Consider the following 19946-nt stretch of genomic DNA (forward strand, 5'->3'; position numbering starts at 1 on the left):
TTAAAAATTCCAATCTACTTCATTATTTCATTCCATAATTCAAAGTTGACGTGTTTCTATTTGCTTCCACACACCCATCACCCATTCAATTGCAAGTTTACATGATTTCATTAGCTCCCAACCCCCATCCCATCCCCCTTAGCTGGTCCTTCAAGCAAACTCACATCAATTGCAATGGTTGGGTCCACCGCATTTTACAGAATCCGATTCTCTTTTATAATTCCATCACAGCTCACTTGATGACAACTGCGACCTTTACCTCTCCTGCTAAGATTCCTCCCTTACATTCCCACTCCTTTAAAATCCCACAACTGGAAAAACCTTAAAGCCTATATATAATCTCATTCCTTCCATTCGATCCACCCCGAATTATATCTAATAACATTCGAAAACAAAATATCATGCAGGCAACTCCAGTTCACACTCATTATTGTGTTTTCGTGGGATGGGTTCCTGGGGTCTACACTTCCATGGACGACGTTGGGCTTCAAATACAAGACTTTGACGATACTCGCTGGATGGCCTACAGCACACAGGAGGAGGACGAGGAGGCATATCATGCTTTCGTTGGCGTGTGGTGACCCACAAAACGGAAGAAGACTGGTACTGAATAGAAAAGTTTGGGCACCAATGCAGCCACCCTCAGTACGCGCTAAGGAGCGACTAGCTATCCATGCATTAGGCACTCGATTCCTGCAGCTACTGCACCTGAATAATGATAACCAACCCAGTAAGTATGCTATCACTCATCCCTCAACTTCCGTCTGCAGCAACATAACTCATTACTATTTTCTCTCTGCTAATTTCTGCTTACGTGCAGCCCACCATCTTGTTCCACCTAAGCCAAAGCGCTGGGAAGTTATTTCCGTCCGCATGACAAAGATGCTGAAGAAGGCCTGCACCAGACTAAACATAACGGAACCTATCTATCGTTCAATGATGAATAACACACACCATGGTCGCCGACTTCACCGTCACCTAGTCGCGGTCGTCCCTCCTGGGAGCTCCGAGGCAATTGTTTCTGAAGGCCGATTCGCATACGATGCCGCAGTTAGCAAGGAAGACTGTGCTCGCCTCTGCATTCGCCACCTATGCCGGGCTGTGGATGGTTACGTATACGATTACAACTTTGATCTTGTACTTCGGTGGAAAGAAAGATACCTTGATCTGGCTCGTGAGTTGGGAGCTACCCAGGCCAGATTAGAGGAAGTCGAACGTTACAAGGATGCGTTACGCAATGCCCTTTATAATTCCGGCAGAACCGCTCATTCCTCACAGGAAGCAACACATCCCCTGGACGAAGATCCTACTGTGTAGGTAGCATTACTGGTGGGGTTCGGGTTCTTCTACAAGTCGTGATTTCCTGTCATAACTGGTTCATTGCCAATCCATTCTATTTTCATTTTTCTCTTCGTACTACTTGTTGTAACAGACTCGTGAACGCTGTACAAATTATCAGTGATGTTATCAACTGAACGTAATGTCCTGTATTTATTAAATCTTTTCATCAAATTTTGGCTGCATTCTCACCAGTGTGTTAATAATTATTGAAGGGGACATGCAAGGTATGGATGTGGAAGAAAACTCATATGTTTAGAAGAATACTCACCCATCCAGAGAAACTGGTGAAATCTACCATTTCCAAAATCGTAAATTATGGAAATTTACATCTTATTCCATAATTCTAGCTACAATAGCACTTATCGAAATTTACAAAACTTTAAATCTCCCAAAATGCTAATTTCAATCCACAATCTAAGTTTTTTTGCTGTCACAGTCAACATTAGTCACCTTTGATTTCAACGAATTGTCACAGTAAGATGTTTTTAAACAATGTCTTAACAAAGTTCAATATTTTTTGCCATTAACAATAGGGATAACAAATACTACAAGAATAAAAAAAATCCGTTTGCCAGAACGTATAGTGTAGATTTTTCAAATACGAATTCTCACTTGAATACTCAGCAACAATGCAACAAAGCTAGTTGCAGAGAATTCAATGATCACAAATCTCTGATTTCGGAATTCAGATTCAGAATATAAAATTGCAGATTTAGATTCTACAACAGCAAAAGCTTCAAAATCAGCATGGAATTTAGATATCACAGCAAAAGTTCACATCAAAGGAGAAGAAGGAGCCTCATCAAATTTCCATTTCAAATTCCTACCTCAACAATAACAAGAGGATTCAACAAAAAGTGCAGATCAGGCAGAAATTCAAATCTCAAACCCAGAAATTCAGATCTATCCGTCAGCTCCACTTTTTTACAGCAAATACAGAACAAGCCTAAATTCCAATCAACATTACAGGGTTTCGCAATTCGGGACAAGACAACACAAGCAATTCACCAAGTAGAAGATTCAGAGGCAAATTTGGAATTACCTATCGCGATTGGGATTGACGGTGTCGAGGTGGATGTACGAGCAGTGGACGACACCAATTTGGGCAACGGTAATGGGACTCGAAGCGGCGTGGTCGCGATGGAGAGGGTGAAGTTCACGGATTCAGCACCGACAGCGGTGAGGGTACCGCGACCACCACCACAACCACCACATCTGAACTCTCACGCGGTGCCCACGATGCTACAACGCTAAACAGAGGAGGCGGCACCGACGAGGAAGAAGCAACAGATTAGCGATGCTTGAAGCGAGGCCTTCCTAGACGAACGCCGTCGCGGCTGCAACTCGGTCATGGTGTGTTTCTCCGATTGTGGCCAAGCCACCACCACTAATGGCGGCAGTGCTCCATTGGGAGCGTGAGAATGGGATCACACCAGACAAAATGCAGGATCAGAACAACTCCCAAAAATTTGTGCCCACAAATATTTTTATCTAATTTGTACTCACAACAATTTTTTTCATGCCGCTATGTTTTTGTTATCCCAACAAAAATTACTCCATTGTAACATTTCCATAAAAAAAACAAAAAAATTCCTATGATAAGTCCATTTTATTGAGCCCATAGCCCAAGTGAATGTCAGCTCGACTCAATTTTCTAATCCCCACTAAAACAATCACTTCAACTTGGCTGACTTGTCACAGCTATGACCACAAAGCTGGCGTTCAACTTTTTGAACCATGCACAATGATACTACCGGTTTCCAGAGTATCATGGGCCTCTTTTTCTGCTTCTTCACAATACATTTTTTACACTGCATCAACACCGTCACCTTTATCTATATTAAATCTACACGGATCAATTTATTGGAATTGAAATATTCCATATCCGTACGGTGGTATACCTGATAACCTTCCATATATATATATATATATATATATATATATATATATATATATATATATATATATATATATATATATATATATATATATATATATATATATATATATATATATGTATTTTGTAGGTTTTGTTAATGCATCTATATCACAAAGACCAAGTTGACAATATTAATAATAACAATCCCGCTACGTTACCAACAGCGTTTCTGCCAACTTCTGCCAACTCTTGTTTATAACTGTGTTTAACGGAAGTGTCTTTGTGGATGTGTCTAACAAAAATGTCTTTTTTATGCCTGTGTCTAATGGAAGTGTCTTTATATATATATATATATATATATATTTTCTGGATGTGTCTCCTTATACATGTGTTTAAAATATAATAATTAATTATTGTTGGCAATAAGTTGGCAGATAGTATATTGGTACCCTATACTTTTCCTAATAATAATTTATGGATGATGATTATTTTTTTTATTAATGTTTTGTGTTATAAAAACTATAAATTTAAGTTCTATGTTTAAGAAGTACAAAATTTTAGACTAATGTATAATATTGTGTGTTATTTGTATGTAGTTTAAATATTTGGTGTTATTAGACAATATTAATATTGATTGTGGATTTGTGGTTATGCTTTAATTTTGAAAAATGATTGGTTCTTATTATATTTTTTAAGTGAATTTTACCATGTGAATTGTGAAATAATGGTTGGAGAAAGGGAGATTTTCACATACTAAAAGCTCGATTTTCGTTCGATTTTTACCTGGTCCGAAGATGTGTAAGTTTTATCGGGTTTAGAGCCGGGTTAAGGTCTATAAAATAGGCTCGGTATATATTTCGGGTTGGGTCTGGGATAGGACAAATCCAGTGTAGCCCGACCCATGTACACCTCCAAACAAAACCTTGTTGCAACACTTTAAAAGCGTACATGTTTCTCTCTACGGTCACACTTTTTAAGCGTGGCTAAATCTCAACTCAATTGCCATCCTAATAAAAGCGTGGCCATAAACCCCTTTCACCACACTTTTTAAGCGTAGCAAGAAAAAACATGGCCGAATTTGTAATCAATCACCGCACCCATAAAAGTGTGGCCGTTGACCACTTTTGGCCATGCTTTTAAAGTGTGGCAAGAAAAACGTGGTCATATACCTTTTTTCTTGTAATGTTGGTACACAAGTTTTAGTATACAGCAAACAAAATTTTTAAGGACCACATGCCCAAAACATTGACATCTAACCAATAAAATACGCATAACACATAAATTTGTGTAAACAGCACAAAGATCTTGTTACATAATAAATTAATAATATACAAATTTTCATGCGCATGATAGAAAGATTTGGAGGACTACATATCTAGAATATTGACTTATCAAACTAATAAAATAAATTCGTATATAGCAAAAATTTGTATTGTTTATAAAGATTTGTGTGCTATATACAAAAATATGTGTGCGATGCGTAAAAATATTTGTGCTACATTGATAAATTTGTGTTATGCGCAAGATTTTGTGTGTTATATTTCAAAAATCTATATTACATCAATAAGTTTGTGCTTTTTAACAAACATTTATATGTTGCAGAAAACGCAAAAAAAAAAAAAAAAAGAGGAAGATAAGAAGAGCGCTGTAACTGAAACTCAAAAAGACGCCATAAAAGAGACGACAAATTCACTACTGTTGTTGCCGTCCTACGTGTCTACGTGGAAGGATACTAAAAATATATATTAAAAATATATAAAATGATAGAGGTAATATATATATATATATATATATATATATATATATATATATATATATATATGATTAGTTTGGTAGTTTATTTTTTATGGGTATATATATATTAAAAATAGAGTAATTACCCAAATCAGTCCCCGAGGATTTTAGAATCGGACATTTTAGTCCCCAAAGAAAATTAATACACGGATCAGTCCCCAAGGTTTTACTCCGGCAGACAAATCAATCCCCAGTTTATTTTCCGGCAGAGTAATTACCCAGATCAGTCCCAAAGATTTTAAAAACGGACATTTTAGTCCCCAAGAAAAATTAATGTACAAATCAATTCCCAACTTTTCTCTATGTTAGACATAATAGTCCCCCGTCCAAAATTAAAATAAAATAAAATAATTATTATTATTAATTGTACAATAATATTGCATTATATTTTTTGTATTTTTTAGACAAAAATAATGATAAATTTATTCATTAAATTCTTATATATATATATATATATAGTCACTCAATAATAATAATAATAATAATAATAATAATAATAATAATAATAATAATAATAATAATAATAAAGATTATTTTACAAGAAATTCAAAATTAAAATCATTTGATATTTTTGTATTTAATATAATCAAAAGATGTCCTATGTAAAAAAAATTATATATGTTTATATTAAAAAATATGTATTAAAACAAAATATTTTAATTTAAATTTATATTAAATACATATTTTTTTAATACAAACATATTTTTTAAAATAGTACATCTTTTGATTATATTAAATACAAAAATATCAAATAATTTTAACCTTGATTTTTTTATAAAATAATCTCTAATAATTTTATTTATTATTATTATTATTATTATTATTAATTACATAATAATATTATACCATGATTTTTTGTATTTTCTAGATAAAAATAATGATAAATTTATTTATTAGATTCTTATATATATATATAGTCACTCAATAATAATAATAATAATAATAATAATAATAATAATAATAATAATAATAATAATAATAATAATAATAATAATAATAATAATAATAAATAAAATTATTAGAGATTATTTTATAAGAAATTTAAGGTTAAAACCATTTAATATTTTTGTATTTAATATAATCAAAAGATGTACTATTTTAAAAATATGTTTGTATTAAAAAATATATATTTAATATAAATTCAAATTAAAATACTTTGTTTTAATACATATTTTTAATATAAACATATATAATTTTTTTTTACATAGGACATCTTTTGATTATATTAAATATAAAAATATCAAATGATTTTAACTTTGAATTTCTTGTAAAATAATATCTAATAATTTTATTATTATTATTATTATTATTATTATTATTATTATTGAGTGACTATATATATATATATATATATATATATATATATATATATATATATATATATTATAAGAATTTAATGAATAAATTTATCATTATTTTTGTCTAAAAAATACAAAAAATATAGTACAATATTATTGTACAATTAATAATAATAATTATTTTATTTTATTTTATTTTTGGACGGGGGACTATTATGTCTAACATAGAGAAAAGTTGGGGATTGATTTGTACATTAGTTTTTCTTGGGGACTAAAATGTCCGTTTTTAAAATCTTTGGGGACTGATCTGGGTAATTACTCTGCCGGAAAATGAATTGGGAATTGATTTGTCTGCCGGAGTAAAACCTTGGGGACTGATCTGTGTATTAATTTTCCTTGGGGACTAAAATGTCCGATTCTAAAATTCTCGGGGACTGATTTGGGTAATTACTCTTAAAAATATGAAACAAGATACGTGTAATTATATACGAGTAATTAATTTAGTCAATACTGCAGTAATTAATTTAGCCAATATTATAGTAGATTCAGTACACAGCTTACTAACAATTAGTTTCGTTGAGTTTAGATTTTGGATTTTTTAATTAAATTTTGAATGTTCTTATATTTAAAAATTTTAAATATTTTTTAATGTTAAATATGGACTATCATATTAATTGTGTAATTTTAGTTTTCAAAAAACTTTTTATATAAAAATATATAATTAATTTAATGATTAATATTTTTCCCCTTAAATAAACTTTTTAAGGCATAAAACACTATGTTAACTAACATATTCATTCTTAATAAATGTTTGTAGATAAATGGTACAATCATAACACAGAAACAACAAAATAATATGAGTGATGTCTTTATCTATATTTTAATTGTCTCCAACTTTTTGCATGTATAGAATATTTGCAACTTAAAATTTAAAATAAAAAATATTTTTATCTATATATTTGTTCTGATTTGTCTTTGACCCCAACAGATGTCCTATTGTCATATGGTATAAATAAAAAAATAATATATATAGGATAAATTATATTTTTTTAAAACTTTTTAAAAAATTTTAAAAATTTTTAAATTTTATTTTATTTTAATTTTGTCTTTAAAATTTTCGATTTAAATCAAATATATTCTTAACCGTTAAACTTTCAGAAAATATAGAACCAATCCAATAATAATGCATAACAACTATATTTAATTTGCACGTGTTAAAGTTAAAGATTGTTATTATGAAATTGTTACTAAATTGATTTTAAATTTTTTGAAAAATTAACCACAAGAAAATATATTTGATGCAAATTAAAAATTTTTGAGACAAAATTAAAATAAAATAAAACTTATGAATATTTTTTAATTTTTTAACAAATTTCAAAAAAAAAAATTATACTTTACCAATTACTATAATCATATAAAAGATATATTTTTTGTTTTCTCTTATTTGTATAAATAGCAGTAGTTGCTCTCAATTAGGTATATTATTGTACTTAACATACAAATATATTTGAATAAATTTTTTATATATTAATTTTTTAATAAACTTAAACAATAAAAGATATATTTATAATCATCAAAACAAAAGATGTATATATGCGAATGAGTTATAGCTCAAATGGCATAGTCTCTCCATACTCATCCAAGAGGTCGCAGATTCGAATCTCTCTATCTTTGGTAAAAAAAAAAAGATGTATATATATTTTAAAAAAGAGAGAGTTCATGGTTTACCCTGAATTTTCCTTTTGGCAGGCTGGTCTTCTACCAGGTGTTCTGAATATAGTTTCTGGATTTGGCCCAATTGTTGGTGCAGCTCTTGCAAGTCACATGGACGTTGACAAGGTACTAGCATGCTTCATTTTCTCATACGTTAATTTGTTAAGCTATTGAGTTAACAAGGTTGAAGATTTGTTTGTTTTAACATTCCTAATAAGCCAGTCATAAATCATAGACAATAATGTTAAAGCACGTATTTATTACTTGTTGCAGCTAGCATTTACTGGATCAACAGACACTGGAAAAATTGTGCTTGAATTGGCTGCAAGAAGCAATCTGAAGCTTATGACATTGGAGCTGGGAGGCAAATCAGCTTTCATTGTGTGTCATGATGCTGATGTTGACCACGCTGTTGAACAAGCAACCTTTGCTCTCTTCTTTAATAAGATACGTATAAATATATAGGTGAATTCTAATATGTCTATGTAATATAATCTTGATTTGTAGGGACAATGTTTCTGTGCTGGGTCTCAAACCTTTGTACATGAATGTATCTATGATGAGTTCTTAGAGAAGTCAAAGAAAACGTGCTTTGAGACGCGTTGTTGGTGATCCATTCAAGAAGGGTATTGAAGAAGGCCCTCAGGTGCTGCATGCTCTCTATTCTAATCCATTCACTCCTCGGTTTTTAGAATAAATGACTTTGATGCATGTAATTAACTGAGTGAAATTCAAATCTCAGATTGACACAGAACAATTTGAGAAAGTGCTTAAGTACATAAGATTTGGAACTGAAAGCAATGCTACCCTTGAATGTGAGGGTCAGCGATTGGGCTCAAAAGGCTTCTTCATCGAGCCAACTGTTTTCTCCAATGATAAGGTATTCTTTTGTTTCATTTTGTATTGGCACAAGTGGCTTGCACATTAAGACTCATAACCTAAATATGCTAACAACTCTGCTAGGGATACAATAAAGAATCTTGACAATGTGTACAATAGACTGGTTATTTAGCCTAATAAGGATAAAAAATGAAAACCACCCCACAAATTATCATAATTCCAAAAATCCCCATTGAATTACTTTATCAAAACAACCATCCAAACCCTAATTGCAAACAAATTTCACCCAAATTCTTCTTCTTCTTTAGCCGGCACCACCCCCCACCCAGCCCAAATTCTTCACTAACCATCCTACCTCAGCAGCATTGGAGACACACCTGACCATCCAACACCGGCGACCGCAGTGCACCCCCTTCTAGCGCGCGTCTGTCCCCGTCGCTGACAGCCAACAGCTTAGACGGTGCCTGCTTCCGGTCGCGGGTCTCTTGTGTTATCCGTAGAACGCCTTCTTCGTCGTCCCAGTCATGCATCGCTGCTGCCTAGGTCACCGCTCTCTCGCGTGCCGGCACTTATCATGAGGTCCGTGTCCTGCGTCTGTCGCCCTAGCCTCCCAGTCCGTAGAAGCCGTGACCGCTGAACAGGTTGCCCTCCTTGCTGCTACGGCAGCCATGACCAGCCATACTTGCTACCAAAGGTTAATTGATTAATATGGTTAGTTGATGATAATAGTTTTACTTATAACTAGATGTTCATGCTATGAATCTTGCTGAGTTAGTTAGTTGTTCATAATTAAGAACTCCATGGTTGGAATTTGAATGTATTGGAACATATCGAACAAGTTATTGCTGTTGATGGTTGCATTGGATTTAATTAAGAACACCATATTGATTGTTATTTGTTTTGGATTGTGAGTTTATTGAACACTTGAGCACATTTAGTTGCACACATTTTAATGCTTGTATTCTTAATTTGCTTAGTGGTGGTTGGAACTTTTTATACTTGTTGACTAAGGGTTTAGCTGATAACATGATGTTTATGCAATAGATTTGGTTGAGTTACTTTTTATACGCTCCTTGCTTTGGCCAAAGAAGAATAAGTTGAGTTATCGGTTAAAAAGCATTTTAATTTTGTAAGGATCACACTTTTTCTTGTTCTCACTTTGGTCGAATAAGTTTTTATTGGAATCTTTCCGATTTTACCTACCTAGTTTGACGGATTTAACAGTATCATTGATCATGTTTTTTAAGTATGAATGTCATGCTGTTCTATTGCTCGCTACATGCTCGTTTGGTAATCAGATTATGATTTTCGGATTGAGGAAAACCCAATGATTATTGGTTCTTAATAGTCTACCAACTAACCAGAATTATGGGTAAGGAGGTCGGAACACCGTTCACAGCACCAAGCACAAGAACCCTGGTACAAATGGCTGAAGGGTTACCCATGAAGAGGGCTGACAAAGGGAGGAAAAAAATAGACGGATAAATTTGAATAGTACAATTTACTTTGCCACATTTTATTTTCTTGAATATAGGGATTTTTCTTTTGTAAGACGCAGGGGGATGTTTTGCTAGTCACAATTACGTATATGCTCTGTTCTTTTTGTAAAACTCCGTGATTCTGTTGCAATTTCTGATAAGTTTGAGAGTCCCAATTCCAACAAAATAACCATCCACGTAGCATGTAAAATAACCATCCGGCTACATAGAGAACTGAACATCCCGCATTTATTAACTGTTTATACTTAAACCGAATCTAATAAAATAACTATCCAATTACTAATTAAAACAACCATCTGCACACCTAGTGAATTGAGCATTTAGTATATTTAACATGTGATTACTTAAATAACCATCCACGTATGAATAAAAAGAACCATTTGCCAACATAGTAAAATGAACATCTAGAATATTCATCATTGACCACAACTTATAACACTTTTGGGTTAAACTTCTCCTTAATCACATATTCATCATACTAACGACATATGTTTTATAATTGAAAAAATTTACACTTTGTGATAAATTTACATTATGGAATATAACATAATTAAATAGGATTTAGCAATGTAATAACATGTCTGTTATAACTTAATCACTTATATCTAACTGCAACAACCCCAAGCATATTTGAATTCAGTGAATGGTAAACTAAATCCATTCAACAATATGACCACATTCCATCTCATCAGTTTCTAACTCAGTCACGTCCGTCACACCCACAACCTGCAATTGAACACAATAAAAAAAAATCAACCAAAGGAATTAAGTGACATATGGTACTATGTCATAAATATCAACAATATGAACCACCAAGAAAATGACTAACTTAAACCGGATTAAGCGTGTTAGTAAAATTTCAGTTTATAATAGGCACCGTGCTCATAATATTTTTTAACAAATTCTTCTAATCAGGCAAAATTATATTAAATTCAATCCAAATCAAATAAACATCTAAATTAAAATAAAATAACTATCGGCCTACCTAGTAAAATGAACATCTGGCCTATTTTAGTTTTTCTTTTAATTTTTTTGTTTACATTAACACAACAGGGTAATAAATTGTATTACAAATAATATACCCAAAAACCATCCACTTCAAAATGGAAAGAACCATTTGCAATTATAGTAAAACAAACATCCGATTTAGTTTAAATGGCTTAAAGGAAAATACAATTTAGTATTTGTTTCACAAACCTAAATGTCACATAACCCTATTATTTATGTCATTGTCTCAACCGACATAAAAGGAAGGAGGCAGTCAGGATGATATGAGTATTTAGCATGAATCAACATCAATAACATAGTGCAAAATATCTCATAAGAAAATGTTGAATAAATAAGATTAGGCAAAAAAAGAGTAGCCAAAGATAGTTAGCAATAAATACAACAGGCACACTTTACACATGTACATGAATACACTAAAAACAACAACCAATATGTTTATGTTCTCAACTTCTCATGTTCTCTTGGAGAAAAAAGTAGATAACAGAAAGCTGATATAAGCTTTACATAAAATTAAATTGAACTAACCTTCGCATAATTACTTGGAACTTTTGACCTTAAATTCCTCAGCTGCAATTTTAACACCTGTTTTGTCCAGGGAGGTAGGTTTAAGCGCATTCTTAGAGTTAAGAGCCTTCCTAATCTTAACAGCAGTCCAAGCAGCACTCAAAGCATGACCAACAGCACCAAACCCTTCTTTTGTCCCTAAGAAGAGGATGGAGCAAACTAGAGAGTATGCACAAGAGCCTGTGCAGCCGCTTTAGTATGAGATCCCTGAGATGCCTCAAGGGATGTACTTTTCTCCTCAAAATTATTGGGATCAATGGCAGACTTCTCTTGGAGAATTGAGCACTAACATGGAGCAATTGAGGATAGAGTATCAAGAGCATTCCACCACCCTCAATGAAATAAGAGAAGATCAAAGAGCCATAAGAGAAGAACAAAGGGCTATGAGGGAAGAACAGCAAAGGCAAAGGAGTGACATAGAAGAGATCAAGCATCACATTGGATCCTCAAGGAGGAGCACTAGCCGCTACCATTAAAGGTGGACTCGTTCTCTTTTACTCATTTCCTTTTATTATTTTTCTATTTTCTACTACGTTGTCTTGTCTGTTCTCTTGTTCTTATTGCATGATCATTTGCATTTATGCCTTAAAGATGTAAAATGTCCATATATCTCTCACCTTGCTTAAAGGAAAATTTTATTTGAAAAAAAATTAGAGATGCATGAATTTCAAGTTTAAAATAAGAATAGTTTAATTATGTTGATGTGGTGCCATTGCTTTTGTTTTCTGATTGTTTTCTGAATGTATGAATGAACAGTGCATATTTGAAGTTGAGATTCTAGAATGTTGGCTCTTGAAAGAATAAGGAAAAAGGAAAATTATTATTGATAATCTGAAAAATTCAAAAATTGATTTTAGAAGCAAGAAAAAGCAGCAAAAAGAAAAAGAAAAAGCATGTTGCAAAAGAAAAAAAATGAATGAATACGAAAAAAGATAAATAAATAAAAAGCAAAAAAATCCATTACTGCCAAAAAATGCAGGAAAAGGAGGGCAGATTGAAAAAGCTAGTAACCCTTTAAGCCAAAAGGCAAGGGTAAAAGGATCCAAGACTTTGAGCATTAATGGATAGGAGGGCCTAAAGGAATAAAATCCTGGCCTAAGTGGCTCAACTAAGCTATCCCTAACCATGTGTTTGTGGCGTGAAGGTGTCAAGTGAAAAGCTTGAGACTGAGCAGTTAAAGTCGTGATCCAAAGCAAAAAGAGTGTGCTTAAAAACTTTGGACACCTCTATCTGGGGACTCTAGCAAAGCTGAGTCACAATCTGAAAAGTTTCACCCAGTTAAAGTGTCTATGGCATTATTGTATCCGGTAGTAATACCGGAAAAACAAGGTGCTTAGGGTCATGACCAAGACTCTGAAAGTTGTATTCAAGAATAAAAAAGAGCTTAACTAGGAGAGTCAATAATATCATCTGGATTCTACCCTATCCGAACGGGTTGAACCGGGTTGGGTACCCGCAGGTAGGGTATGAATTGCCAGCCCTACTAAAGATACCAACCATTTTGAGTTTCAATGGATAGTGAGATGCCAAACCTATTCAGAAGCAAAAAGCTACTAAGTCCCGCTCATCTAATTGTAACTAAGCTTTATTGGAAACTTAGACATTTATTGTATCTTAATTTTATTTTTATCCTACTGTGTTTTTAGTTTCTTGGGGACAAGCAACAGTTTAAGTTTGGTGTTGTGATGAGCGGATATTTTATACGCTTTTTGGGATCATTTTCATATAGTTTTTAGTATGTTTTGTTTAGTTTTTATTAAGTTTTTATAGGTTTTAGTGTTAAATTCACATTTTTGGATTCTACTATGAGTTTTTGTGTTTTTGTACAATTTCAGGTATTTTCTGGCTGAAATTGAGGAGCTGGAGCAAAAGTCTGATTCAGAGACAGAGAAAGCACTACAGATGCTGTCTGGATCTGACCTCCTTGCACTCGGAAGAGCTTTTCTGGAGTTACAGAAGTCCAAATGGAGTGTTCTTAATGGCTATGGAAAGCTGACTTCTAGAGCTTTCCAGCAATATTTAATAGTCTATACTTTGCTTCGGATTAGAAGGCCCAAAACTGGCGTCCAACGCCAGCTTCCTGCCCCTTCCAAGCGTCCAGTGCCCAAAGAGCAGAGACCAGCGTCCAAACGCCCAAATAGGACCTCCTAGCCATCGTTCAACATTCTAGGAGCCTCATAGCATGTGGATCTCATCAAAGCTCAGCCCAAACACTCACCAAGTGGGCCTCGGAAGTGGATTTTTGCACTAAAAAGACTATTTTACCCTTACTATTCATCTGTTTAATATTTAAAGTGTATTTTACATTCTCCATAAGGAGGATGCACACTATACACATTTTTACCATTGTATTTTATATCAGTATAAGTTTCTGAACCTCCTAGATTAAGGGGAGGAGCCCTGCTGAGTCCTATGAATTAATAAAAGTATTACTGTTTCTTCTTCGATCCATGTTTGATTAATTCTAAGATGTATATTCGTACTTCAACATGGTGGATAGGATGATCAGTGATAATCAGCTCTGTTCATCATATTAAGACAAACGTGCCTGACAAACACCCGCGTCTACTTGGGTTCATGTGAATACTTCAGTGGAAAGCACGCACTACCAGCTTGAATCATACATCTCTCAGACGGCTAATCCACAACTTCATTGGGGACTTCTCGAGACATCAGTTCAACCGATTTACGAGGAGATTAGGGTCTCTGTGGTAGAGGCTAGAACCCAATGATGCAGCATTCTCTGATCCGGAAGATCCGACCTTGTTTGTGGCGTTTTGAGTAGGATCATTCAGGAGAATGAACTGTACGCGCTTCACCCTCAAGCAGAGATGGATCCACACTAACCCTGTGGTTTAGATCTGGAGGAGTATTGACGACCTCTCAATAAAGGCGTTAATCAATTACAGTCTGCCATTGAAGAGATCACTCACAAGCAAAGAAGACAGTAATACCAGAGTTAATTCAGAAAGACAAAGCAACTCCAATCCTTAACCCTATTCCTATTACTGATTCCATACCAACTTATAATGTATTTTCTACCCTTTTTGCTTTATTAGTTACATGTCTTCACAGTTTCATGATCTCACAACCAACAACCTTCTGATCTACTTAACTAAGACCTGCAAGATAACCATAGCTTTCTTCAAACTACAATCCTCGTGGGATCGACTCTGGGAGAAAAGGACAAATAGGTCCTTGACTTTTTGCTCTATGGACATTTTCATCCCTGACCATTGAAAAATACTTTTAAGTCTCTGACCTTCACAAAACTTGGACGGATCAGTCCCTGACGGAGGCATTTGGACGGAGGGACTGATCCGTCCAAGTTTTGTGAAGGTCAGGGACTTAAAAGTATTTTTCAATGGTTAGGGACAAAAATGTCTACGGGACAAAAGGTCAGGGACCTATTTGTCCTTTTCTCCGACTCTGGCTCACTCAGGTATTACTTGGACGACCCAGTACACTTGCTGGTACAACAGTATGAATGTGTGGGGATTTGTGCTACCAATAATCTAATGAGCATGCAAATTAAAAATTTAATACAAACAATACAATCATCTCACAAACAACATAATTGTTCCATAGCACGTAGACCTCATAGCTAGCGTTCAATGCTCTAGGAGCCTCATAGCACGTGGATCTCATCAAAGCTCAGCCCAAACACTCACCAAGTGGGCCTCAGAAGTGGATTTTAGCACTAAAAAGACTGTTTTACCCTTACTATTCATCTGTTTAATATTTAAAGTGTATTTTACATTCTCCATAGGGAGGACGCATACCATACATGTTTTCACCATTGTATTTTATATCAGTATGAGTTTCTGAATCTCCTAGGTTAAGGGGAGGAGCCCTGCTGAGTCCTATGAATTAATAAAAGTATTACTATTTCTTCTTCGATCCGTGTTTGATTAATTCTAAGATGTATATTCGTACTTCAACGTGGTAGATAGGATGATCAGTGACAATCAGCTCTGTTCATCACATTAAGACGAACGTGCCTGACAAACACCCACATCTACTTGGGTTCGTGTGAATACTTCAGTGGAAAGCACACACTACCAGCTTGAATCATACATCTCTCAGACGGCTAATCCACAACTTCGTTAGGGACTTCTCGAGACATCAGTTCAACCGATTTACGGGGAGATTAGGGTCTCTGTGGTAGAGGCTAGAACCTAATGATGCAGCATTCTTTGATCTGGAAGATCCGACCTTGTTTGTGGCGTTTTGAGTAGGATCATTCAGGAGAATGAGCTGTACGCACTTAATGATTGGAATTTTGATGGTTTAGAATTCACAAATGGATTCTCGTTGCAAGTATAGTTTCTAAACCAAACAATAATCCTTTCATACAAAAATTTTGTTTGTCACAAGTACAAACCCCTAAAATTGTAAACCGAAGTATTTAAACTTCAGGTCGTTCTCCCTAGGAATTACAATAAAGTATTCTTGTTATTGGTTGAGGTATGTTTTGGGGTTTTGGGAATAAGGAACAAGAAATATAAATAGCAATGAAAATAAACTAACAACTAACAAAGCTCTTGACAAGGTATGAGAACTAGAAGTCCTATCCTAGCTATCCTCATCAATTGTGATGAGAATTGTCCATTGCTACCACTTAGTTAACCTCTAACCATGGAGAAAAGTCAAGTGGATGAATTAACTTGATTTCACAAGTCCTAGCCAACTCCTAAGGAAAGACTAGCTTTAATGGTATCCAAGTCAATTAGCAATCTCTAATTATCAATCAACAAAAGAGTTTGATAACTCAAGTGTCACTAATTACTCTACCTAGGCCAAGAGGAACAAAATATAACTAATAACTAGAAGAAGCATTTCATCAAACACATAGAAGACAATAAAAGTAAACATGAATTGCAAGAATTAAAGAGATCTAACTAGAATAGCAAGAGATCAATAATAGAAAAGGAAAACAATTATGAAACAACAAAGAACTTACCAATTGCATTGAAGAAGAAATATAGATCTACAAAAGAAAGTTCATAAACTACAACTAACAATACAAAGGAATTACAAGAGAAGAAGAATTCTACAACTACAAGAGAACAACTAAGGAAGGAAAAGGAAAATTAGAAGAGAGAAGAAGAACTAGATCTAGATCTAAACATAATCCTAATTCTAGAGAGAAGAGAGCTTATCTCTCTAGGAACTAACTCTTACTAAAAATAACTAAAAACTAAACTATGGCTAAAGATGTTGATTCCCCTTCAATCCCTGGGTTAAATAGCATAAAAAATGAGTTGGATTGGGCCCACAAGGCTTCTAAAATTGCTGGCCACGAGTTGCATTAAGTGAATCATGTGCAACCATCGGTGCATACGCATACAGTACGCGTATGTGTCTGTATAAGTACGGCAACTATGGAAAATCTTATACCATTTCGAAGCCCCGAATGTTAGCTTTTCAACGCAACTAAAACCGCATTATTTGGACCTCTGTAGCTCAAGTTATGATCGATTAAGTGAAAAGAGGTCAGACTTGACAGCTTTTTCGATTCCTTCATTTCTTCATGAGTTCTCCATTTCTACATGCTTTTTCTTCATTCCCTCAATCCAATCTTTGGCTCCTAAATTTGAAATCACTTAACAAAAATATCAAGGCATCTAATGGAATCAAGGTGAATTAAAATTAGCTATTTTAAGACCTAAAAAAGCACGTTTTCACTCTTAAGCACATTTAAAGGAGATTTTGCAAAACCATGCTATTTTATTGGATACATGGGAGAAAAGTTGACAAAACCCTCTAAATTCAACACAAGATAAACCCTAAATATGGGGTTTATCAACCTCCCCACACTTATACCATAGCATGTCCTCATGCTAAACCAAGAAGGATAAGAGAAGGGGTATGAACATTTATTTAATGTAAGGAAACTATATAAACTTATCTACATGCATGCAACTAAATGCCAAATGATTCTACCTACTTGGTTAAAAATAAATCAATCCTCCAAGACATACATGCACAAGTAGGGCCAAGATCATATAACAATTCATAGATCCTACCAATTCAAATATAAAAATGAAGTTCAAATAGACTTCCAAGAAGAACGCTCATTAAAGCCGGGAATCACGGAATTGAGCATCAAACCTTCACCGGAAGTGTTTGCACTCTAGTCGCTCAAGTGTATAGGGTCGATTCTCTCAATTCTCTCCTATTCATGCTTTCCAAGATTTGTTTTTCATCTAACAATCAACAATTATTCAATGCACACATACATTCATCATGAGGTCTTTTTATAGGTTGGAATGGGGTTAGGGTCAAAGTAGGGATGCATATTTGGTCAAGTGGACTTGAAATTTGAATCTTTGATTACCTTAAACTTCCCACCTAACCTATATAGCAACCTATACAATTCCATACAATCCTAACTACCCATCCTTCACTTTTTCACATACTCATGCATTTTTTCTTGATCACAACACATATGCATTGATTTTATCAAGCTTCACTTGGGGCATTTTGTACCCTTTTTATTACTTTTCTTTTCTTTCTATTTTTTTCTTTTTCTTTTGATATCTACATATTTTTTTATTTCTTTTTATTTTCCCATCATTTTTTTCTTTTTGCAATAAAGTATATACAAAAGTATTAATGCATATGGTTTTACATTTAATTAACACATGAGCATGTACCCAATTCCCAATATTTTTAATAACAATACAACATACACCTTTTCCCGACCAATGTCCCAAGTTTTCTCACACTTGAATGATACACACTCACACTAGCCTAAGCTAATCAAAGATCCAAATTGAGGACATTTATTGTTTTTCACTTTAAGGCTTGTAATGTGCTAAATTAAAGAACAAAGTGGGTTAATCGTAGGCTCAAAGTTGGCTAACAAAGGTTGATAAAAGGTAGGCTATTTGGGTAAGTGAGCTAATGAAACAATGGCCTCAATCATATAAGTGCATGAATACAAGGAATAATGGACATAAAGAATCAAACAAATAAGTGGTTATAAGATGTAACCACGCCATTATGCTCAAAACTCACAAGCTTGTGTTCTTAGCTCAAAAAACATGTTCCAAAATAAATTCTTTCAAGCAAGTTCAACAAAAATTTTTCAAATTGGTAGGGTGCCCTAAGACAGTTTTCTTGGAAAAGAAATCATTACCCTAACCAAGTAGTCCTAATAAGAAAGAAGTGGTAAAAATATGTACAAATTCTAACTATCATACAACCTATCATGCAATGCAATAACTAATCTAACAAAGAAAAATAAGAATTGGTGTTGGACAAGAAAATTGTTACCCATGGAGATCAGTCGGACGACCTCCCCACACTTGAAGATTGCACCGTCCTCGGTGCATGCAAAGAAGAGCAAGGTGGACGGGGTGCTACAACTGATGAGCTCTTTCAAAAGATTGTGCAGATGACTTGTTTGTTGCCCCTATTTAAAAGCTTTTCCTTTCTCCCTTCTTGGTGGCCAGCCTAAAAGGAAAGAAAAAGAAAGAGAATGAAGCCTACAACAAAGATAGCAAAGCAAATAGAACATAGGCGGGGGCTAATGCCGAATAAGAGTAAGGTTCTCCCTACATGGTAGCTACAACATGTGGGTGAGAAAACAATATAAGCTAAGGCATATCATTAAGCTTGATGCAAAAGTAAAGTCAAAGCATGAAGAGCATATTGAGCATCAAGATCAAATAAGAAAGAGTGGGTCATGAAAGACGATATGAGGTCATATCAATGCATAAAGACATAAGTGTCATAAAAGATTGAGCACTGATTTTAGAAGTTTCATCACCCAATAATATCAAACAAGTCATGAGGCACCAAAATAACCAAGAAATTCTCAACAATTGAGTAAGAGGATGCAACACCATTATTAAAATGAAAAACTTAGAAAATAAAATGAAAACAAGCTATAAAAACAAAATTAAAATGCAAAGAATAGAAGTATACGAATGCGATAAACAAAAGAAAATGGAAGAGGAGGAGAAAAAAACTCTTTTTTTTACCGGCGCGGACGCGTCATGC

At 34.1% G+C, this 19946-nt stretch overlaps 2 protein-coding genes and 1 long non-coding RNA gene across 3 annotated transcripts; 2 read left to right on the forward strand and 1 right to left on the reverse strand.

The window, feature by feature from the left end:
* LOC148578041 (uncharacterized) lies at nt 1-2922 on the reverse strand. The gene is made up of 2 exons (XR_015902403.1): nt 2384-2922; nt 1-1443 (listed from the first exon to the last, which is right to left on the reverse strand). It is a non-coding gene; the product is annotated as an uncharacterized LOC148578041 (long non-coding RNA).
* On the forward strand, nt 559-1575 carry LOC107632539 (uncharacterized). The gene is made up of 2 exons (XM_016336214.3): nt 559-730; nt 821-1575. The coding sequence occupies exons 1-2, from the start codon at nt 559-561 to the stop codon at nt 1315-1317; spliced, it is 669 nt and encodes a 222-aa protein (XP_016191700.1). The 3' UTR covers nt 1318-1575.
* A 5448-nt stretch (nt 2923-8370) lies between the features above and the next one.
* On the forward strand, nt 8371-9009 carry LOC110266317 (aldehyde dehydrogenase family 2 member B4, mitochondrial-like). The gene is made up of 4 exons (XM_088502941.1): nt 8371-8436; nt 8597-8671; nt 8768-8905; nt 8989-9009. Exons 1-4 carry the CDS (start codon nt 8371-8373, stop codon nt 9007-9009), a joined length of 300 nt encoding a protein of 99 aa, XP_088359067.1.
* The last annotated feature ends 10937 nt before the right edge of the window (nt 9010-19946 follow it).

The sequence above is a fragment of the Arachis ipaensis genome, chromosome B1, assembly GCF_059453495.1.
Source record: "Arachis ipaensis isolate K30076 ecotype BB chromosome B1, ASM5945349v1, whole genome shotgun sequence".
NCBI classification, from domain to species: Eukaryota; Viridiplantae; Streptophyta; class Magnoliopsida; order Fabales; family Fabaceae; genus Arachis; species Arachis ipaensis.